Genomic DNA, 19,258 nt, shown 5'->3' with positions numbered 1-19,258 from the left:
CTACGTTAAATCTTAGAACGCCCTCGACGAGAATCAACTCGCGAGATCCGTCGTACTACCAACGACGAAAGCCCCGTAACGTATAACGTGGGAACGTTCGAATAAAAATCTGCGGATGAAAACGCAAGGCACGTAACGGCGAACACCCTTCGTCATCGAACGATCTAAAAAGTCTCACGACTCGAGAGACACGCGAAAAGGCACGTCACCGATTAAAACAGTGCGAGACGTCGCGTCGCGAGGATAGTGCAACGCGCCGTAACGAATACGAAGTAAGCACGAGCCACGTTCCATGGGAATGCGAACCTCAACCATAGATCCCATGAATGAAAATCGATTCCCCCTTATCCGTGAGGTCGAAACCCCGTCTGGACGGTATACTTCCCCTCGTGAATCCGCGGAATCGCCTATTGCACTCTGGCTGGATATGGCTCCAGTGGACTCTCTTCAATCCCTAAGATCGATCGGATTCTCTACCTCTTTCTCCCTTTCTCTCTCTCTCTCTCTCTCTCTGCCGTTCGTATATGTCACGATGATCACGCCTGCCCTTGTGTTCGAACGGTCCTGTTATAAATTATTTACGCGTTAGTATGTACAAACACACAGCGGCGGCCGACAGCGAGAATACGTGATAGACTAGTCAGTCTACGGCGTCCCGTTTGGTGTCTGTTGTCGATCAAGACTTGGACGAATCGTCGCTGCTCTTGCCGCCGCTCTTCTTCGTCTCCCACACGCTGACCCTCTTTAACGGGTAGCAGATCACAGCCGACAGGAAGATTAGGCTACCGGACAGGTAGAACGAGGCGTTATAGCTTCCGGTCGCACCCATGAAGGCACCTGAAATAAAGTGAACGATGGTTACAGAAACGATAATCACTACGTCTAGAAAAATAAAGAATAAGGGTTCGATTTTGTTTAAGTGATGGAATGCAGTTACGTTTTAATATATTTAAAACATTTTGGAACGTTTCCGTTCTGGAGCGATAGAGTTCATCGAGAAAGGTGATAAAGAACATCGAGCAATTTGTTGCCACGTTTAATGGGGATGATAAATTGTTATTGAGCGCTTTTTTTTTCACGGCTAGCATCGCCAAATTGCTTATACTCGGAGAGGCCGATTAGATAACCCCCTAGTGTCTACTTATCAAACGGTTTCAACAGTCGGCTGACATCGTTCTTTCACGATGATTCTATACTGATGTAATGACTCGATTCGCTTGGGCAATCGTAACGTTGTGCATTTAATTAGACGAATAATATCAAAATTGATCTCGTTTTCTGCTTTCAAAATGCACGATTGCGTGATCGCGTTCGCGTTTCATAAATATATCTCGATCATTTTCATTGGTGACTCGTATGAAAAGCCGGATCATTTATGGTAATTAATTGAACGATTAAAACGGCATTAGTTAGCCGTTACTTTAACGCCCAACAACAAAACATGTTATGGCAAAGTAGAATAATGCGGATTGACGTGTAACGCCTCTACCGACAAAGGAATCGATATTTTCTAATCACCTGCGAGAGGCGCGCCTATGGCAGCCGCCACGCCTTGAAAGAGAAGAAGCAATCCGAAAGCGTTGGTCAGTTTCTCCAGACCCAACAGGTCTACCACGATGATCGATCTTAGAGAGGCGAACACAGCTGACGAACAAAAAAAGGTCCAATTAAACACTCGATATTTGGTTTTTAAAGTTCCTTAGAAATGAAAAGCACGTCGATGCACTTACATATACTGAGACCAAAACCAGCGGCGTAAAAGAATTGAAAGCCTCGAGACAGAGATAAACCGGACAGAATGGTCAATAGTCCGCCAGCGCTGATGAATATATTGTTGACGACCAACGCGTTAACTCCTGGCAGACTGCTGGCCAATCCACAGACCACACGTCCAATGGTATTCCCGATACCGATCACAGAGACAAGGAACATTGCAGTGGAGTCCTCGATGCCTGCCAATTTGGCTCGATCTGTGGAGAAAGGATCGAGCGTTGCTATTTAAATGCTCCAGTTTTTCTAATCAGTGCGATATAACAATGTTTAAGTACCACGAAAGGTACAGAGAAAAGTATTGAAGCTTTTGTCGAAGAATAAGGAGGGAACAATTTGATGAAGTGCGATACAATACCTGAGACGTACATGAAGGGTGTGTAGAAGCCCATCATCGTAAGTCCACCGGAGATAGCCAGGATCAAGAAAGAGGGACTTTTCAGAAGGCTCAAGTCGAGCATCGTCTTCAGGATTCGACGGACGCTCTCAGGGCAGATGTAACAGCTTCCGCTTTCCTCCTCGGCTACGTCCGTCGTTGTAGGCAAACGTGTGACGGACATGTGATAACCCACGGACGATTGCTGTGAAAATGGATTGTCAAACGTTTTTAAATTCCTCCATTCTTGCTAATCTAAAACGAGTTTTCTTGAAGGAAACAACTTTTTGCTTTTTAATCCTCGATCCTCCATTAGCCTGTTTTCATTACTCTCGCGGATACGACTTGAATGCACATTTTTGTTGCGTTTATACTTTTAATATCGCTTTCGTATCTGCGTATATCCTACCTGGGACTTGTAATGCGGCAGTCTGTTCAGTGAGCCGCCATAAAAGATATCGTCCCTGTAGAACGGTCTCTGTGGATCCTTGCTGAAAGGGTTCCGCCTGTTGCCCACTTTCAACGATTTCTGGCTGCAGTCCGAGTCCGCGCGTACTCGTCTACCGCTGATCGTGTGCCTGCGGATCTGCCAACAATTTCCTCCCTTTATTTAACCAGGACATACCGTTATTGCAATTAAATGGATCCTTCTGGCACCGACTACGCCATAAAACGTTCCGCTATGCGACCCCAAAATACATATATTTTCCCAAATATCCTGTTAAAACCAATTGTTGATCATCCCTGAGAGAAAACGGTTTTGATCGTTCGAAATGCTCGCGGAACCACTCGTTCAACATGACAATTAACTATTTACGTGGTAATAAAATGATGGACGGTCTCCTCTTTTCGATTCCACTCGAATTAGACGAACGTAAAATCAATGTTTCACACTCACAGTGGGCACTTTGCCATTCAGCCGTTCCACATCTCCACCGAGGAGATTATTCTCCTCCTCGACGTTCTTGTCGTCCACGGTTACGTCCAAATCGGGGTAGATCGGGACGGAGAGACGCTTCTCGGAGCTACTCAGCTTCCTCTCGAGTGTACGCAACTCCACGTGGACTTTGTGAAGCGAGTGCAGGGATTTCGAAGCGCTGCAACAACAAGTTTCTGAAATCAGCGGCCACTGGGTAACCCACCCTTCTCGCGCTACGCCTCGCGGTTTAATGTTTCTTCTATTTCCCCGAGTTTACAGACTTGCCACTCGTTCCCGGCACTTCTCTCGGTTTCACCACCCTCGGCGAGAGTTTGTTAAACTGCTCCCTTTAAAACTACCCTCTAGTTATTTTTAAAGCGTCTCGTATCTCTCGAGCGAGAAACGGAAACATCTGCAAACGTAGCCCCGCTTTGTACAATTTTACGACAAAACTGTTCAAATATTTGTTTCTTGCACGAAATCTGTCCTTTCTTCTTTCCCATATACGCGGTTACTTCGATCACATGGTTCGTTACAGATCATTTGCAGAACATGACTCGACAAATTAGTAGTTAGTGTCGCGTAGTGTCGCAACGACAGTCTCACGTTGTTTTCTTTTTTTCGTTAGAATGTGAGAACACTGCGGTTACGCAATTTAGTAAATTGTCTGTTATTGCTTTTACGTGAAAATGTACAAATAAAATAGAGAAAAGGAATTCGAGTATTACTTCACTACGTTGGGATTGCTACCAAGCAGCTCAGCAGCCGTAGGGTATTCGGTATTGTTGTTGGTCCCGAAGAACCCGCTTCTTCCCTGTTGCACACAATGCAGCGACGCCGTGGACACCCCCCTCGCCATCAGCCCGTTCTTCGCTTCTAAACCGGCGTTTTCTGGGGTAGATTTCACTTTGATCCGCGTTGGTTTCAATGGACGGAACATAGCGCCGAAAATAGCGCAATTCAATAACATTCCTGCAACACGTGCAACGATCATCCAATCTCCAATTCGTTTCTTTCTACATCATCGAATGGAAAATGTTCGATCAGTCTCTGAATGGAAAGATAGTGTTTTCTCGAAAGTGTTGTCGCGTACGATAAAAATATTTAACTCGATCAAAGATATTAATAAGAAATCGTCAAAATCTCGATCAAAGACTGATCCCACGCTATCAATCTCGTTCGTTACCTGCTTGGAAAAGGAACGCGCCCCTCCAACCGAATTGCTTGATTAGCATGTCTGAGATTGGCGCGAGCAAGAAAGTGCCGATCCCGGATCCGCAGACAGCGATCCCGGTGGCCAATGCTCGCCATCTTTCAAAATAAAACCCGGTAGTTATCACAGCCGGCACGTAAATCAGGCCTGCCCCGATACCTCCTGACAATGCAACACAGAAATACCACTTTTATTTAACCCTCTTCAACGCGAAACGTTCTTCCCTTAAAGAAAAATTTCTAACTCTGTTTAAACACTAGGTGCTTGTAATCGACATTCGTCAATTTTTTAACATTATTATAATAGTAAAACAACAACGCAACATCACAGGATACAATAGAATAAATAAATTAAATTTAATTTAAAAGAATAAAAAGTAACGGAGAATTGATGGTTACTATTTTATTCAAGATTACTTAGTGAAGTAAACAGCCAGATGGCGAGAGATTTGCAACAATTCAGATATCGAAGTTGAATCTCTTTCCTGGATTTCGATCGGAATAAAGAGAGGATGCAACGAGGCGTCGTTCACGCGTCTCGAAAGGGGAACGTTCTTTACATACGAAATGGAACGCTAGGCTAGAGGGAAACTTTTCCGTTGAGACAGTAGAAAGTTCGCCTCGGAATAGCGCGTACAGGGTGGAATATCAGGGTTTACATAAATCTTCGTCTGACTTGTGTCCGGGAGGATTGTCGGAGACAAAGACGCATCGAGGAACATGGAAAAGCCTTGGAATCGTGCGTGTTCGAGTTTAACGACATTCTCGAGCTTCCGACTGCCACGGTAGCCGTTAAATACCCTCCTAGACGCTCCATCCTATAAATAGGATAAGAACTTACCAAGCACGCCGTAAGAGATATAAAGGAACTCGATGGAGGTGCTGAAGTACGAAAGAACGAAAGCGCTGCAGCTTATCACGCTTCCAAGGATGGCGACCAGGCGGAAGCCGTACCTGTTGGCCAACGCAGACACGAATGGTCCTGTGAACAAAGTCGTGGTAACGCTGATTAGTTCCAGCAAGCATTAAATTAATCGTCTAGTTGTCGTTCTACTCGAAACAAGAATAGAGAGAGACAGATGATAAGCAAAATTAAATTTGACGTTATTGGACTAGCAGGTGTTAGAGAAGATTTACATTTCCTTGTCACTGACCAGCCATAAGGTAGAATCCAGACTGCAACGAGCCAACCAGAGCCACTCTCGCCTTGGACACCTCGAAAGCTTTCGAGATATCGTTCAGGAAGACACCGAAGCTAAAGATGATGCCATCCACGAAGACGTTGCACATGAAAGAGGCAGCGACGATCACCCAACCCCAGCCTCCATCCGGTGGCACCACCATCTCGACCTCGATGCCCTGTCAACAATAAGTAGCTCGCGTGAATCTCGCGAGAAAACTTCTTTCAACGGTCGCCTCTAAAGCGCCCACGAACTTCTGCTTCGATTATCATATTAACGAGCAGTAACGCTCGCAGACGGGGACGACGGATCCGTTTTTCGCTTCCTGCATCTACGACCCCTTCGCCCCTCGCCGCGAGATCGTTCGAGGCTTCGAGCACAGGCTGCCAGCGGGAGTAGAAGAAACGTTTTCTAATTTACGAGACAGTGGTCGAAGGTCGCGGAGGAGGAAAGATTCGGCTCGCTGGCGAACGCCATGGAGAACGAAAGGCGTTCCGACGCCCGTGGAAATTCACAAAGTGCTCGAGTTCAAGGCTAAGAGCGCCAAAACCGGCCAGCCCAGCGACTTTCGCGTTCCGCTGGACCGCGCGTGACCCAAAACTCCGACGAGTTATCAGCCTCGCGACGCTGATACCAATTCAGTCCGAGTTGGAGGGCCGACGCATCAATTGCTACGTGTATTTTTAGCCCCGTGCAACCGATATACGCCCAGCGATTGTTTTTAATCTCCCTGCAGAACTGCCGAAGTAGACGTTTCGCAAGTTTCGAAGGCTGTCGCGACGGCCGCGCTTTCCTTCGGCGGTACCTTTCAAAAATTGCCGCACCTCGCTGACTCGCGCTCACACTCCGCCAGCAACGCTTATTCTCCACTTTCGCACGCTTTTCAACGAATAACGAATGAAAGGAACCGAGAGACATTATTCACTGAAAGTTCACCAAGTCGTGAAGAAGAAAAATATTAAAGTAGTCTGACTACTGAGCCACGTCTTATACAATATTACACATCGTAGCGTCGCGAAAGAACAAAAAAACGGAATATCGAGCACCGATTACGTCTAGCCGTCTCTTACCTCGTTATTATTATCCGCGATGTCCTCCAGTTGGAGCTCCTCGCTCCTGCAGCCGCCTCCGTTCTGCTGCGGCACCTTGGCGACTTGCTCATCCACTTTATTCCCCAGCGACGCCATCGTCGTCCACGGTTGACTGAAACAGGATCGCGAGCCGTGATAAAAAAAAAAAAGAAAAGAAAGAAGGAGATCGAAACGGAGGAAAACGCGGCGGCAGAAGAGAAGCCGGAGGACTCCACGAAAAGTGAACGCTACCATCGGCGCGCGGTACCATTTGTACTTATCCTTTTCTATGGATCGAGCGATTTAATGAAGCGCCTGTGTGTTTTTCACCGAGCTCAATCCGTCCCCCATCACGTCGCGTTCGACGCTGGTGTAAAACGCGTAAATACGCCTGTATAATCATACCTATAAATTATCCACGTGCACACACTGGGTCCGAGGTGGCGGGGAAAGGAGCTGGCGACGAAGGTAGTTCGTTCTTACCGCGGGCTTTCTTTCGCTCTCGATGGAGATCGACACTGGATGAATGGAGCACCCGAGGATCGAGGGTGTGAGAGATTCGATCGTCGAGGCGGCGGCGGTGAGCGTACGTGTCGTTTCAAGCGGATCGCGCGATCCGTCGAAGGTTGATCGCGAAAAAGTGATCAGCTGTACAGCACGCGAACGCTTTCCGTCGCTATTCTTGCCCCGCTCTGCGAACAACCGGAATCTTCACCGGGAACTGTGCTGCTATTCGTATGAATCATAGATGTTATACCCAGTTTCGTGTGGCATAGAGTCTCGTAAACGTTCCGACGAAGCTTGGCGCAGCGATATCGGGAAGAAAGTGACGTTCTGATAAACGTCCGACCAACGGACGGAATCTTCGGGTATCGTGGACGAGGACAAACGGTCTAATCGAGAAAGCAACGATCCGACTTCGGTTGTCGGGTCAGTGCTCGGCGATCGCGTTGATCCGAGTCGAAGACGATGGCAACTTGGTTCACGCGACAACTTGGTCAACGCAACGGGGCTGTTTCTTCGTTTGCACAAGTGAGGAAGGAAATTTTGGAGGCACAAAAATTGAACTGAACGGATCACTTCGAAGATTGTGAAGAACTCGATAAAATTGTTCAGATTGTATGCTGCAGCTGAATTAACGGAGACGAGGAACAGTTCTATGTTGACTTACATTCTTCTTTCGCTTCATTTACAACTCGAAAATGGTCGAAGACGCACAGCAGAATTGAAGCGGAGCACTTTGAAGGAACGAACGATGAATCATTTCGATTCTGAGCGAACTGAGTCGGTGGTTTGACCGCGGTGTTCGAGGCGCAACGAACAACTCGATCAAGGATGAAGTACCATCTAAGTTTGTCTTGAGAAAATCTCTCACAGCTGATTAGGCTACGTGCACGAAGTACAGTCCCACGGATGAAGGAGCAATCAGCTCGTTAAATTGCCACACGAACAACAGCCAGGCCGATCCCAAACGTGCTGATAGTTCACGTCACGTTGCCGATTGTTCGGCATGTTCGCCCGGCCTTGACCTTTCTCAATGCTCCTGGCTGATCTTCAGCCTAGAACTCAGCCTCCACCGTCCGTCTGAACTTCTCTCAACCTTTACATCGCTCCAACTTACGAGTCGAATAGTAATATTATGTAAAATTATGAAAATGAATCTTAAAAAGGAACAAAAATGTAATTAAAAATAAAAAAAGGAACGATGACGTACCGTAGAGTCGTGAATTGCAAATAGCTGGATGAAAATAGCTTGGAGTAAAGAAAGACCACCGAAAGTACGACACTCTTTCACTATTGGCTAGACGATCGTTTGGAAAGTAATCGTTACGCGATTTTAACGGAATACCAGACAATGGTCCTGTTCGACATGAGGCGATTGTTCGAATGATCGAACAGAAGCCGTTGTTCTAATAAACGAGCGTCTCCGTGTGTAGTACCTTTGTAAATCAACGATAAGATACGTCCTACATATATCAACCGATCTCACGATAGCGCTCGATCTGTAAATGTAAAGCATCTCTTTCGAAAACACGGCTAATCGTTGCATTTACTGTTTACAATGTACATTCGGTATGCAGCAATCGCAAATCATTCAAACCGTTCTGATATCGTTAAAAAATGAAGAAAAAAAAGAAAAAAAAAGCAAACTCGGAGCTTCCAGATGAATAACACTCTCCTTGGCATTATCTCGCGCATTACTCTTCTTCAAATTCGCAGATAATGCCCAACAATCACGGCGAGAACGGCTCCTGAAACACGCGAACGTGCGACCACCGTACGCATCAGCGTCGCTGATTGGAAATTCGTCGAAGAAAACAATCGTGACGCCTCTCAATAAATATTAAACGTGATACAATTCGATTGATCCTCTGAATTTTCTGAAATTTTGGCGAACACCAGATTACGCGTCATAACGATCGCTTCATTAGAACTGATCCTCGCGATGATTAGCGTCGAGGATAATCGTACGATTCGATCGATCTTATCTACTTGTTTGCCACGGGATTAGATCCGAGATTCGCTCGGGTATCGTGGCGTTGATGAAAACAATAAAATCAGAAGCAACGCGAGGCTTAATTAAGAAAGCAAAGTGAACTCGTTAAAAATCTTATCTGTGGAATTGTCACGACGTAACATGACGTCCGTCAAACGGAAATGACTCGCGAATCAGTTTCTCGAGTTATGCCGAAATCTTCGACCGTGATCTGACCACCAACAACCGACGCTGCTCGTTCCAGTCGCGGAATCGTTTCGATCAGAAAATCCTCGGAGTTGGTACGGGTCAACGTCCCTGTTACGTCCCCGTCCCTCGTTGACCCTTTTGATGATCGTTCAGCGCAAGGTCGCGGCTGGTATAAATACAAATGGCCGCGGATAATCGGTCGCGATCTAGCCAAGAAGGCAACCAACGTGAAGAAGGAGAATGAGAATAAGAAAGAAGAGAGAGAGAGATATGATTTCGACACACTGGTTAACGGGCTAGATAAATGGTCCAGGAGGGCGGCTCCTCCGCGTGTAACTATAGAACGACACGGCGAAGCCGTATTCTTGCACGGTTTGACGAGCATTGTGCAAATAGGATTGTGTAAACTCCAACCGAGTGATAAGGGCGTGCTTATTTTTAGTAACTCGCGGCTAAACCCGCTTCCTACGGACTTTTAAATCATCCGCGATGCCAAATGTCATCCGTGAACAGCGATTCGACCGCGTTTTATGTAACCGAGTTTGCGCGTGTTCGTCGTTTAATAAATTATTCGCCGATTTCCCCAGCGTCTGCGTTCAGCAGATGTGTTTACGCTTCTGTTCGACGGTTCTTAGCAAATGAAATGTTTGCGTTGTAAATCGGCGTGTTTGATGCGATATAACGTTGACACGATGTAGAACCGAGGGAAGGAGGCTCGTCTCGACGTTATCGATCATCAGATTATAATGATTTCGTGTCAATAAAATTATTACTTTCTTGTTTTTTTTTTTTAAATTGCCAACCTAACCACTTCTCGCAGATTCGATTATTATAAAAATACACGTGTGCGCAACGGAAGCAGCCTTATCGGAGTATAAGCTATTCGTGAGTTAATTGTGCACATTTATGCATTTATTCGACAAATGACGTTTGATCCGCAAGTGTATTCGATTATCAGCGAATGGCGAATGTTTGATACACAATGTTCGCGAAGTTCCGATTACCAGACACTCGGCATTTGGCACAACTGTTCGCCACAAAACGCTCGCTTATTTCTACGTCGATGCGTCGAGTATCGATTCTGACCACCCCAGATTCGTTGCTCACAAAACTGTTTTCATTTATTCCTATAATTATGCGTTCATTGCACGTGTATTTATGGATCGCGAACGTCTACCAGAGTACACGTTGATACCTGTTAACATCGAATTAAATAGAGCTAGCTAAAGAGCAGCGAATTAATGTCCAAAGGTGTTCATCGACCCTGACTCGAACAACTGGAGCAGTTATTTGGGACAGTTAGGACGCTGGAACGATGATAATTGATAGTCTAATTGATAACTGCGAACTAGAGTGGCATTTAGTGGAAGGTTAATCCACCTAGTTCGACAAAGAAACCGAGAAGGTTACTTTGAATGATTCAAGAGACGGAGCAACTTGTTGCGTTGTAACAGCTGGCATTTCTGACGTTGCTACTTCAGATTCTCGGATAATTGCCAATTTTTAATCTTTAATGAAATGCTATTCGCAAAGAAAACCCATCTAGCCGCACTGTTTTCGTCTCTGATAAGTTAAAGGGACGTATGCGCTATTTTCCAAACATCGAACACTTAGAAACTACATCCTCGCGAGATAAAAGGATCCACGGTATTATATTTTCCGTACACGTAACGACAAATGCAATTTTTTACGTTCAAGTAAAACTTTAAAAGGCTTTCGCTCGAGTCAAGCTACTTGGCGGATGATCTAATTTATATGAAAGCCGTCCAATTTTTCCACCGCGCTCCGAAAGGCGTCCAGCAGCGTCTGGCCGTTGGAAAAACCCCGGAAACGCGAGGATGGGTAACAGAATATCGAACCAACGACGTCTGTGGCATCTTCTCGAAATAATCCCCAGTATCGTGACGCGTGCTTCTGATTATAGCGCGTCCTCTAATAATAGCGATGTAAGAAAAGGTGGTGCACGGGAGAAATTCATGAGCCGGAGGAAAAACGGGGCAAAACGGAGAAAGGACGCCGATCGTCGCGCAGACGATGCTCCAGAAACGAGGAGAGGCAATTATCTGCGGAAAACCAGCAGATAACTGTTATCGCGTTGCGCTGAACACAATGCGGTGGCCGGTTTCTTCGAGAATTCATTTATGGCTGGACATTAAACGGGTCGATTCTCCCTTTCTTTTCCATTTCCCCATGCACGCTTTTGGTAGATAACGAGCCTGATAACGAAACGAGGCGACGAGCCGCGAAACAACGATCCATCGAACCCCTTTCGATCGTTGTACCCCAGTAACGCGATATCAACAATAACCGAGGACCCTCGACGTGGATGGTATCGCGTTTCATAAAGTTGTAACATTTCACTCGGTCTCGCGTTATTATTAACGCAGATCGCGCTCCACGAAAGTAGTCGAAGCTGGTTTTATTCACGAAGGCAATTTTTATCGCGTATCAAATCATCGAGAAGTTGATTAGCCTCAATTTTCGAAGCCCGCAATTCTCAAGTATCGATAGAAAATACTTTACCAAATAGATTACACGTAGAAATGTTTGCAGAAATACAAAGATCGTTTTGTTAACATACTTTATAAGAAAGAGATATATTTATTGACGCAATGTCAATCGATTTTCGAAACGACTCGAATAATCGTGAACGGTGCATCGACGAGTAATGCAATGACCTATCGTTCCTTAGAAAAATCGTGTCTTTTAAATCAACGGAATAACAAAAACCGCTGAGATGCGTGATTCTTTTTGTGTCAGCTACCGCGATAACTTGGTTGAGTCTAGCTGATTAGGAGAGTTTCGTTAATGTACTCGCATTATCCGTCTGTGAAACATTTCCAATCAGCGTTTCAGGATTCTCGTTGTTTCCTTTGGCTTGTTCGCCTTGTTTACATAGTAGATAGATAAAATACGCAGCCGAGACGTACATTTTCCACGACCAACAAAGATGCGTTCGAGTTTCTCGTCAAATAAGATCTTTCAAAGCCGATCTCGCGCGGCGGCTGCTACCGGTATTCATCGCGCCTTCCTGGAAACGCCGCGGAAACAAACTATTCGTATTTAATGACGGGAAAGAAGCCCTCGTTAGCCACCACTCGTTCAATTCGATTCAACCGACGTATTGAGCCTAATTGGAAAATTGTCAGGTTTTCAATTGAATTTTCATTCAACGCTCGTTTGAATGCCAACCAGCGTCGGTATACTCTTTCTACAAACGCGTGAATAACGATAAATCGTCGTTAATTTACAAGGAACAGGAGAAATTCACGTGACGATCGTTTCAAGTAAACGATTCGTTCGTTGTTCGATAGAGAACACTCGTCTATTGAACATTTATGCTCGTTTATTTTTCGATGTACTTTGTCAGTTATCCAAGCTACTAATTTTGTGTTAATCGTTAAACATCTGGAATTGGAAAATCGAAGAGGGAGAAGAGATAATCGAGCTATAACAGAGGTGACGAAACACCAAACCGTATCACAGATTAACCCCCCGTCGCGCCGTATGCGTCGTTCTATTATTCATAACGTTCCGCTGTATTTTTCCACTATTATCGGGAGAGAAAGTTGGTCGTGTCGGGTCCGTCGAATTTCGGTTGATAGCCCAGACCAGGTACGAAAACACTTCGCGCCCTTATCGCGCGCGACACGATGACACTTGGAATAATAGTCGAATGGAAAATTATTTGCGACGACGATATCGCGTGTAAATATTGGAACGCGTGCACGGGGGTGTACGGCTGGAGAAAGTTTGCAGATCAGCTTCTTGACCGATAAAACAAACGGCAACTGAGTGATAGCAACGTTTGTACATTGTAATCGTAACTGAACTGCATTCACGTTAATTCCTTATCGTGGAAACGCACTTATCCATACGTGCGGCCAGGAGTTAATAAATATTCTACGTTTATTTATACCGTTTTCTTGGTTTCGAGGACGGTTAAGTAATGATATAGAAATTGATTTGCTTAGTTGCAAGTGGCATCGGCTACGTTTGTATGTTTGTCAGTCGAGAATGACACTGCAAGCAAGCCTTTGCCAATCGTTTAAATTATCTGTGTTTCTCGAGTATGGGAATAAAAAATACAGATGGGGCATCGCGACCAATAACAGATTTCTGTTTACGATCCGCTCGTCGATCTCACAATTTTTAGATCCGATGAAAGACTTTTATCTGCGAGCAGACAGTTAAACACTCGATATTTAATTAACATCGAATCTGGAACATCGGAAAGGGACGCAAGATCGATACTCGCTGAACCATTTACCGTGGATAGAAATTTTCCTGCGTGTAGGAAAGTTTTCGACATTCCACGTTCGAGATCGATCGATCGAGATAAACCAGAAGATTCTCATCGAGACAAATAATCGTCAGCTAGTCAACAAAATACTTTCCCGTGTTGAACACATTCCACAAACATCTCAGAGCCTCGTTTATCCGATCCACTCGACTTGTCGAAAACTTGTCGATGATTATCGCACGGTGAAATCTCGTCTTTCGCAAGCAGATCTAACGACAATGTAATTAGCGTGTATGCTATCTGTTTCCTTCAACAGTCTTGATATCAAAGTCCCCTGTATGACTAAAACAATGTCTATTGATATCCAGTTGATCAAACGAGATTCTTCGATGGACCGATCGAAATATCGATACCACATGAACCTATGTAGAACTATAAGCGTAACTAGAATTAGGGTAACTTAAATCTTATTGATCCATCGACCTTAATTGATGCTGTAAATAAAATTCTAGTTCGAACTCGAACAGTTTCGAAGTATTGAAGAATTCTGAATACAATCAGCAGTAGATTGGCAAATTCTCACCGATTCTCACTGCTTCGAGAGTCCCTCGAAAGGCAGAATGTTCGAATCGAAAAATCGCAAACGAGAGGCCCCATTGAACGTACCACGACGACGCCCTTATTGAGTCCCGCGGCGGGCCTCATTGCCCCTCTCGAGGAATTGATTAGGGCGAACTCGCGGACCTATCCTCCCATTCGCTCGAACCGTGAACATGAATGAGCCGTTGAAAAGGCGTCAATAAAACGGAGGATCCTTACACGCTTGTCGGTACCTACGCGATCGAGCTTGACGGGCTGGGGATCTCGTCGAGGCCGCATGCCCTGGCCAAAGTTCAACCGTACTTATCTGCCGATTTGTTCTGCATATTTATTTACCAACATTCCGGTACTGAGTCAGCAGCGTTTCGAAAACTGGCTGTAAAACAAGTCAATAAACCAGCCGGCTGTCAGGAGCCATTCGATCCCTAACCCACGCCATTCATCCTTCGAGTAGCCAGTTCTTTTGTTCGTTTCCACGGTTTTCCCTCGAGGGTCAAGGGAAAGCAGGAAGTTGAAACGACGTCTGTTTGTCGTTAAGCTTTAGCACACGACTAACGCGCATTCTTTGTTTTCGTATCTCTCCTCGAAACGTGGAAATTTGGGGGTATCTCGAGTTTGAGGAAAAGAACAGAGGCAAACGAATTCCATCGATTTCTAAAATTGAGGGCGTTTAATTTTAAGCAGGCGACGTCGGTCGGTTTGTCTTCCGAGTGATCGCTAGAATAGAGAGACCAATGAATAGAACGATCGTCGTCGATCGCGCGAAGGCTCGTTTCCGCATTACCATAAACGATTTCAGTCGGCTCGGTTAAAATAAACACGTTAGCCGCGGACGAGGACGCGGACGGCAATTATTGCGCGAGTTTTTCATCGCGTACAGCGTGGGAGGGAAAAGGCAGCGGCGGATTAAAACGGTCCGATTGGACTTTCAAATTTCTAACGCGGATAATCGAGCGGCACCGTGGCGACAGAGACGGAGCGCATCGAAAACCAGGCCGGAAGGGGGATTATCGGTGGAAGGAATTAAAACGCGTGGAATTTCCATGCGAGCGAGCGCGCGTACGCGGCTGCGGCAAGGTCGATCCATTGAAAGGCCTTTTATTACCGATTCGAAATTAATTATTCCGATCGGCTCGATCGGGTTCCGCGCGTGCGCGCAGGTTCCGCCGTATGGAAATTTTGGAGCCGTCGTCGCCTCCCGGATCGGACGCCAATCGCGCGCCGCGATTAAGACCAGAGATTTCCACCGAACAACCCGATCGGGGAACGCAAAAAGAAGAAACAGATGTTTCGCTCGAGCCGTCTCCGCTACAGTTTTGTGTAAACTAAACGAGTCGCGATAAGCGTGAAACGGGATACACGGGGCGAGTGAAGGGGGAGGAGAAACGACGAGACGCGAGAACAGACGGCGGACGAGTTTTCCCGGGCCCGTTTCGCTCACCGATTTCGTAGGAAAAATGTGAAAAACGAACGCACGTGTGTGGGCGACCACGTGCAAAGGGGAAGCGGCGGAGCGCGCATGCGCCCGTCTCGAGGCGGGAAGTGCGCGTGAGCGTTCACAGAATACGAAAGAAGACAGGACACGTATACGTACGAGTTACTCGACGCACACGCACGATCGTAAACATAAGGGAACCGTGGAGAACGATACACGCAGACGTTCGCACCCACCCACGCGCACAGACGCACACAAAACCTCTACGCGTGTAGAATAACGTTGACAGAAGATACGGTACAGGTCAGATGGTCAGGACCGTGAGCGTATTACGTACGTTAAGGTCGGTTAATTACCTTTCCTCGTGGAGCCACTGTCACCGACTGCCGAAATTCCCGAGAGCGGGCGCGAAGGGAGGAAGCGGGTCGGAGCGTAACGCGCGCGTGTTCCAGGCCGCGTGGTGCGCGTGTACTAAGACGATACGCGCAATGTGCTCGGGAGTAACCAACGCGATCAACGTGTCCCGTCGAGTGTGCACGGCTTCCATCGGTCACCGATAACGACCGAATGCCAGATTGGTCCGCCACCAGCACGGAGGATCGTCCCGTTGGACGCAAGCATCGAGTCCCGCGGCGCCGGACAATTTCGTGGTTGCGCCTACCGTGACGTAACCGAGCGTAGAAAGTGGACCGATAATGCGGGATTCGACGCCGGTAAACCGTTTCCGTCGAATCTGTATTACTGTCGCGTGGATTCTGCGCCGCGTGCGAGCACCAGGCTCGATCGGAGCGATTCGTTCGCGAAGGGTTAGGACAGGCCAGCTGGACAGCGTTGCAAAGATCGACCATCATCGTCGCGAGTCGAAACGAAAGGCAGCCACCCTCGACAGGCTTCTAACGATGGACGAAGACGCGTCGAGTTGTAGGAATAGTTAAAAGAGCTCGCGTATCGTTCGAACACGCGCGTCAATGTTTCTCCCGATCGTCGATAAGGATTGCAGAGGCGACTGTCCGATAACCCGTTTTAGCGGGGATCGCGCGACGGTTGAACCGCTCCGACAACCCGTTTTTGATGTTTCCAACCAAGTGCCGGCGATAGGGTGATCGACGTCGTGATCGATGGAAAATCATCGAGACAGCTGAGCACAGGTGAATAAAAAGGACCGTTAGTCTGGCTACCGCTCACACACGCGTCCTTGCCCCTTCCGTTCGAGCGGCGTGGTAACAGCGTTAACAATGTAATCGATAGACCGCGATGATCGAACGTTTAGATAAGCTTCATTTATTCGCCTGTTATAAATGTTAAATAAAACAGGGATCAATTGCGACGGGTTTCCGCGATCTGGATCGCGGATCGCGGCAGACAGCGAAAGAAAGCGCACGAAACGCGGGCATAATTCGCCGATCAAACCGACTCGACCGATTAGACTGGTTCCCGTAAACCGTTGCAAAGCGACGCGCTAATGTCCGCTGCTGGTTCCCGCGTTTAACACGTGCCCCGGAGGAACGCGTTGCGCGCGAACTCGCGCCACTCGGAAATACACGGCAGCACACTTTTTGCTCGGCCCCGCGCGCGCGTCTCGTCTAAGAATAAGGTATTTAGTCCTTTGGCACAACTTAAGATAGCACCGTCGCGCACCTTTCGTTTTGTCGCGCGGTTCGACGCGACTTTGATTATCGTCGCGAACCGCGCGTACGATCGACGCGGTAACGATCCTTTACAGGGATCTGTACACGTGTATTATCACAGACTCTGCGATAAATTCTTCTTTTCACCGATTATTGGTCATTTTCACGTGCGATCGCGATCGATCGTTGATCCGCGATGCCCTCCGGCGCAGCGAGGAAAATTTCACAGGCCACGAGAATGGTCCACGTGTACCGTGCCCGGTGATATCCGTATATGCGTGCACGTATGTACACGCGTCGTCGAGCCTCTACCGTAAATGCACTCACGTATGCGTCATGATCGTTGGTCGAGGAGGCACGAACTTCGGGTGTTCACACTCGCGCGGCACGCAGCTTGGTGTCGTCCTCTTCGCCCGAGGAAGAAGTGAAACAGAGAGCCGAGTGGCATAAAGATCGACAGGCGACGTTGAAATTCGGAGACGCGAGTGCGGACGCGAAGGAGAGACGGAGAGCGATAGAACGGGGCGGCGAAAGGGAAGGGCGGGGAAAGAGGAGGCGGAAAGGCACGCGGTGAACTGCTGGAAAAAGCACAAGGAAGTCGCGATGAACGACGACGGGCCACTTGTGATTCTCGCGCGACGGAATGCTGCGAAGACTCCGTCACACGATTTCCTCTGATTCGCCCCTCCTCCCCCTTCTTGGTCTTGCACGGTGGCGCTTAAACGAAAGTGCAAGTTTACTTAAGGTAGGTCGCGCCAAGAATATACGCCTATCCGTGCGACGAACTCTCGGTACCGTTCAGCCCGAGGGAGGTGGAAAACGCGGCGAGATCATCCCGAACTGGCAATGTCTAACTGTCCACGAGAGCTCACGTTTGTGCCCGTTTCTCTGCCGCAGAGGCGAGCAGAAAATCCATGCGAGGGCTGGCTAACGATTTGAGAACGTTCCCGTCCTTTAAACGCGTGTAATAACGAGCCGCGTGAATTTTTCGGCGCGATTGGCCTTTCACTTCATCCTGATTATCCTTGATACTTGTCGCCTCACCGTTGCTGAGTTACGAGTTACGTTTGATTTCTCTCACGATAATGTATTACGATCGTGCAAACGTGTTTATTTTTTTTCTTCGCCTCCACTTGTATGGTAATCGTGCGTTCAAGGTTTCAATTAAACTGCTAGCATTTTGTTGCACGTACGTTATTCGGACTTCCCTAGCAGAAATTTAAGTAAGTCGACCGTGTATATCATGCATCACGTTGTGGATTGAAAAAGAGGAACTGTTCAGTCTTTAAAGAGGATCCATACTGTGCATAATCGCTTTTGATGTATCAATAATGCAAACTGCGGTTGGCGTATTACAATGGTTTATTGCTGATAAGTTACGTCCTCGTGACTTACATGCGACGAAAGGAATAACTTCAAAGCGCACAGAGAACAGTACCCGAATCAACGCGGGAAACGATTCAAAGAAAAGAAACGAGTGGGACGCGCGCGGATCACTCGTCGAAACGCGTCGCGCCGTGGGAAGCATGGGAAGATACATACTGTCAATAAATAAACAAGTCAACGCAATTGTGTTTTTTTTTCAGTAATAAAAATTCATAATTCCTCTTCAATTTCAATAAACGTCACCTAATACATTTGTCCTTCTTTGTACCATAGCATATATACTTCGCTTGTTTTCTTTCATTATCTCCTTTAATTTTAACATATGCACAGGATTAAAGTCGTGCGCACGTGCACCTGAAACGCTCCTGCGTTCGTGTATATATTATATATACGCATGTACGCCGCCTATTATGCACACGCAACGCAACACATGCTTACTGGTCTCTCTACTAGAGTCTCCCGCCTGTTCTCTCCATCTAACATACATACAATACGAGAAAACATGCGCGTGCGAAATGCCACATGGACACGCGCGTCGATTCAAATTTGTATACTCTATATATGGTGGTGGTAGGTGTAAACCACGGTCGATTTCCTGCGGCGACACGCGTGCACACGTACGGCACTTCCGGATGAGTAGCATGTACACGTTATAATCCGATTCAAACCACAAAAAGAAAAAATCACGGTCTCCTGCACAATGGCAATCGTGAAAATAAGTGCCGTAATAGTTGTACTAATTACATAATATA

At 46.9% G+C, this 19,258-nt stretch overlaps 2 protein-coding genes across 4 annotated transcripts in view; one reads left to right on the top strand and one right to left on the bottom strand.

Moving 5' to 3' along the window:
• Lbr (lamin B receptor) overlaps positions 1-19,258 on the top strand; it is a 46,953-nt gene that overhangs the window by 7,214 nt on the left and 20,481 nt on the right. The window lies entirely within an intron of this gene.
• LOC143430335 (monocarboxylate transporter 14) lies at positions 559-17,811 on the bottom strand. 3 transcript variants are annotated; one of them, XM_076906539.1, is made up of 12 exons: positions 17,448-17,811; positions 6,529-6,661; positions 5,432-5,636; positions 5,119-5,259; positions 4,252-4,440; positions 3,794-4,037; positions 3,045-3,243; positions 2,556-2,732; positions 2,129-2,351; positions 1,731-1,970; positions 1,519-1,644; positions 559-837 (listed from the first exon to the last, which is right to left on the bottom strand). In XM_076906539.1, the coding sequence occupies exons 1-12, from the start codon at positions 17,456-17,458 to the stop codon at positions 677-679; spliced, it is 2,049 nt and encodes a 682-aa protein (XP_076762654.1). In that variant the 5' UTR covers positions 17,459-17,811; the 3' UTR covers positions 559-676. The 3 variants fall into 3 exon arrangements, with proteins under 3 accessions (XP_076762654.1, XP_076762655.1, XP_076762656.1); XM_076906540.1 differs by lacking the exon at positions 17,448-17,811 and adding an exon at positions 15,849-16,105; XM_076906541.1 differs by lacking the exon at positions 17,448-17,811 and adding an exon at positions 6,934-7,072.

Source organism: Xylocopa sonorina, chromosome 13 (genome assembly GCF_050948175.1).
Source record: "Xylocopa sonorina isolate GNS202 chromosome 13, iyXylSono1_principal, whole genome shotgun sequence".
Lineage (NCBI taxonomy): Eukaryota > Metazoa > Arthropoda > Insecta > Hymenoptera > Apidae > Xylocopa > Xylocopa sonorina.
This window is presented reverse-complemented; position numbering and strand designations above follow the sequence as displayed.

Bases quoted from the DNA above. Each gene is read 5' to 3' on its own strand.
- LOC143430335 (XM_076906539.1), bottom strand. The intron at 3,244-3,793 runs GTAATACTCGAA...TTGTTGTTGCAG, and splicing joins AGCAATCCCAACGTAGTGAA to CGCTTCGAAATCCCTGCACT. The intron at 838-1,518 runs GTGATTAGAAAA...ACTTTATTTCAG, and splicing joins CATAGGCGCGCCTCTCGCAG to GTGCCTTCATGGGTGCGACC.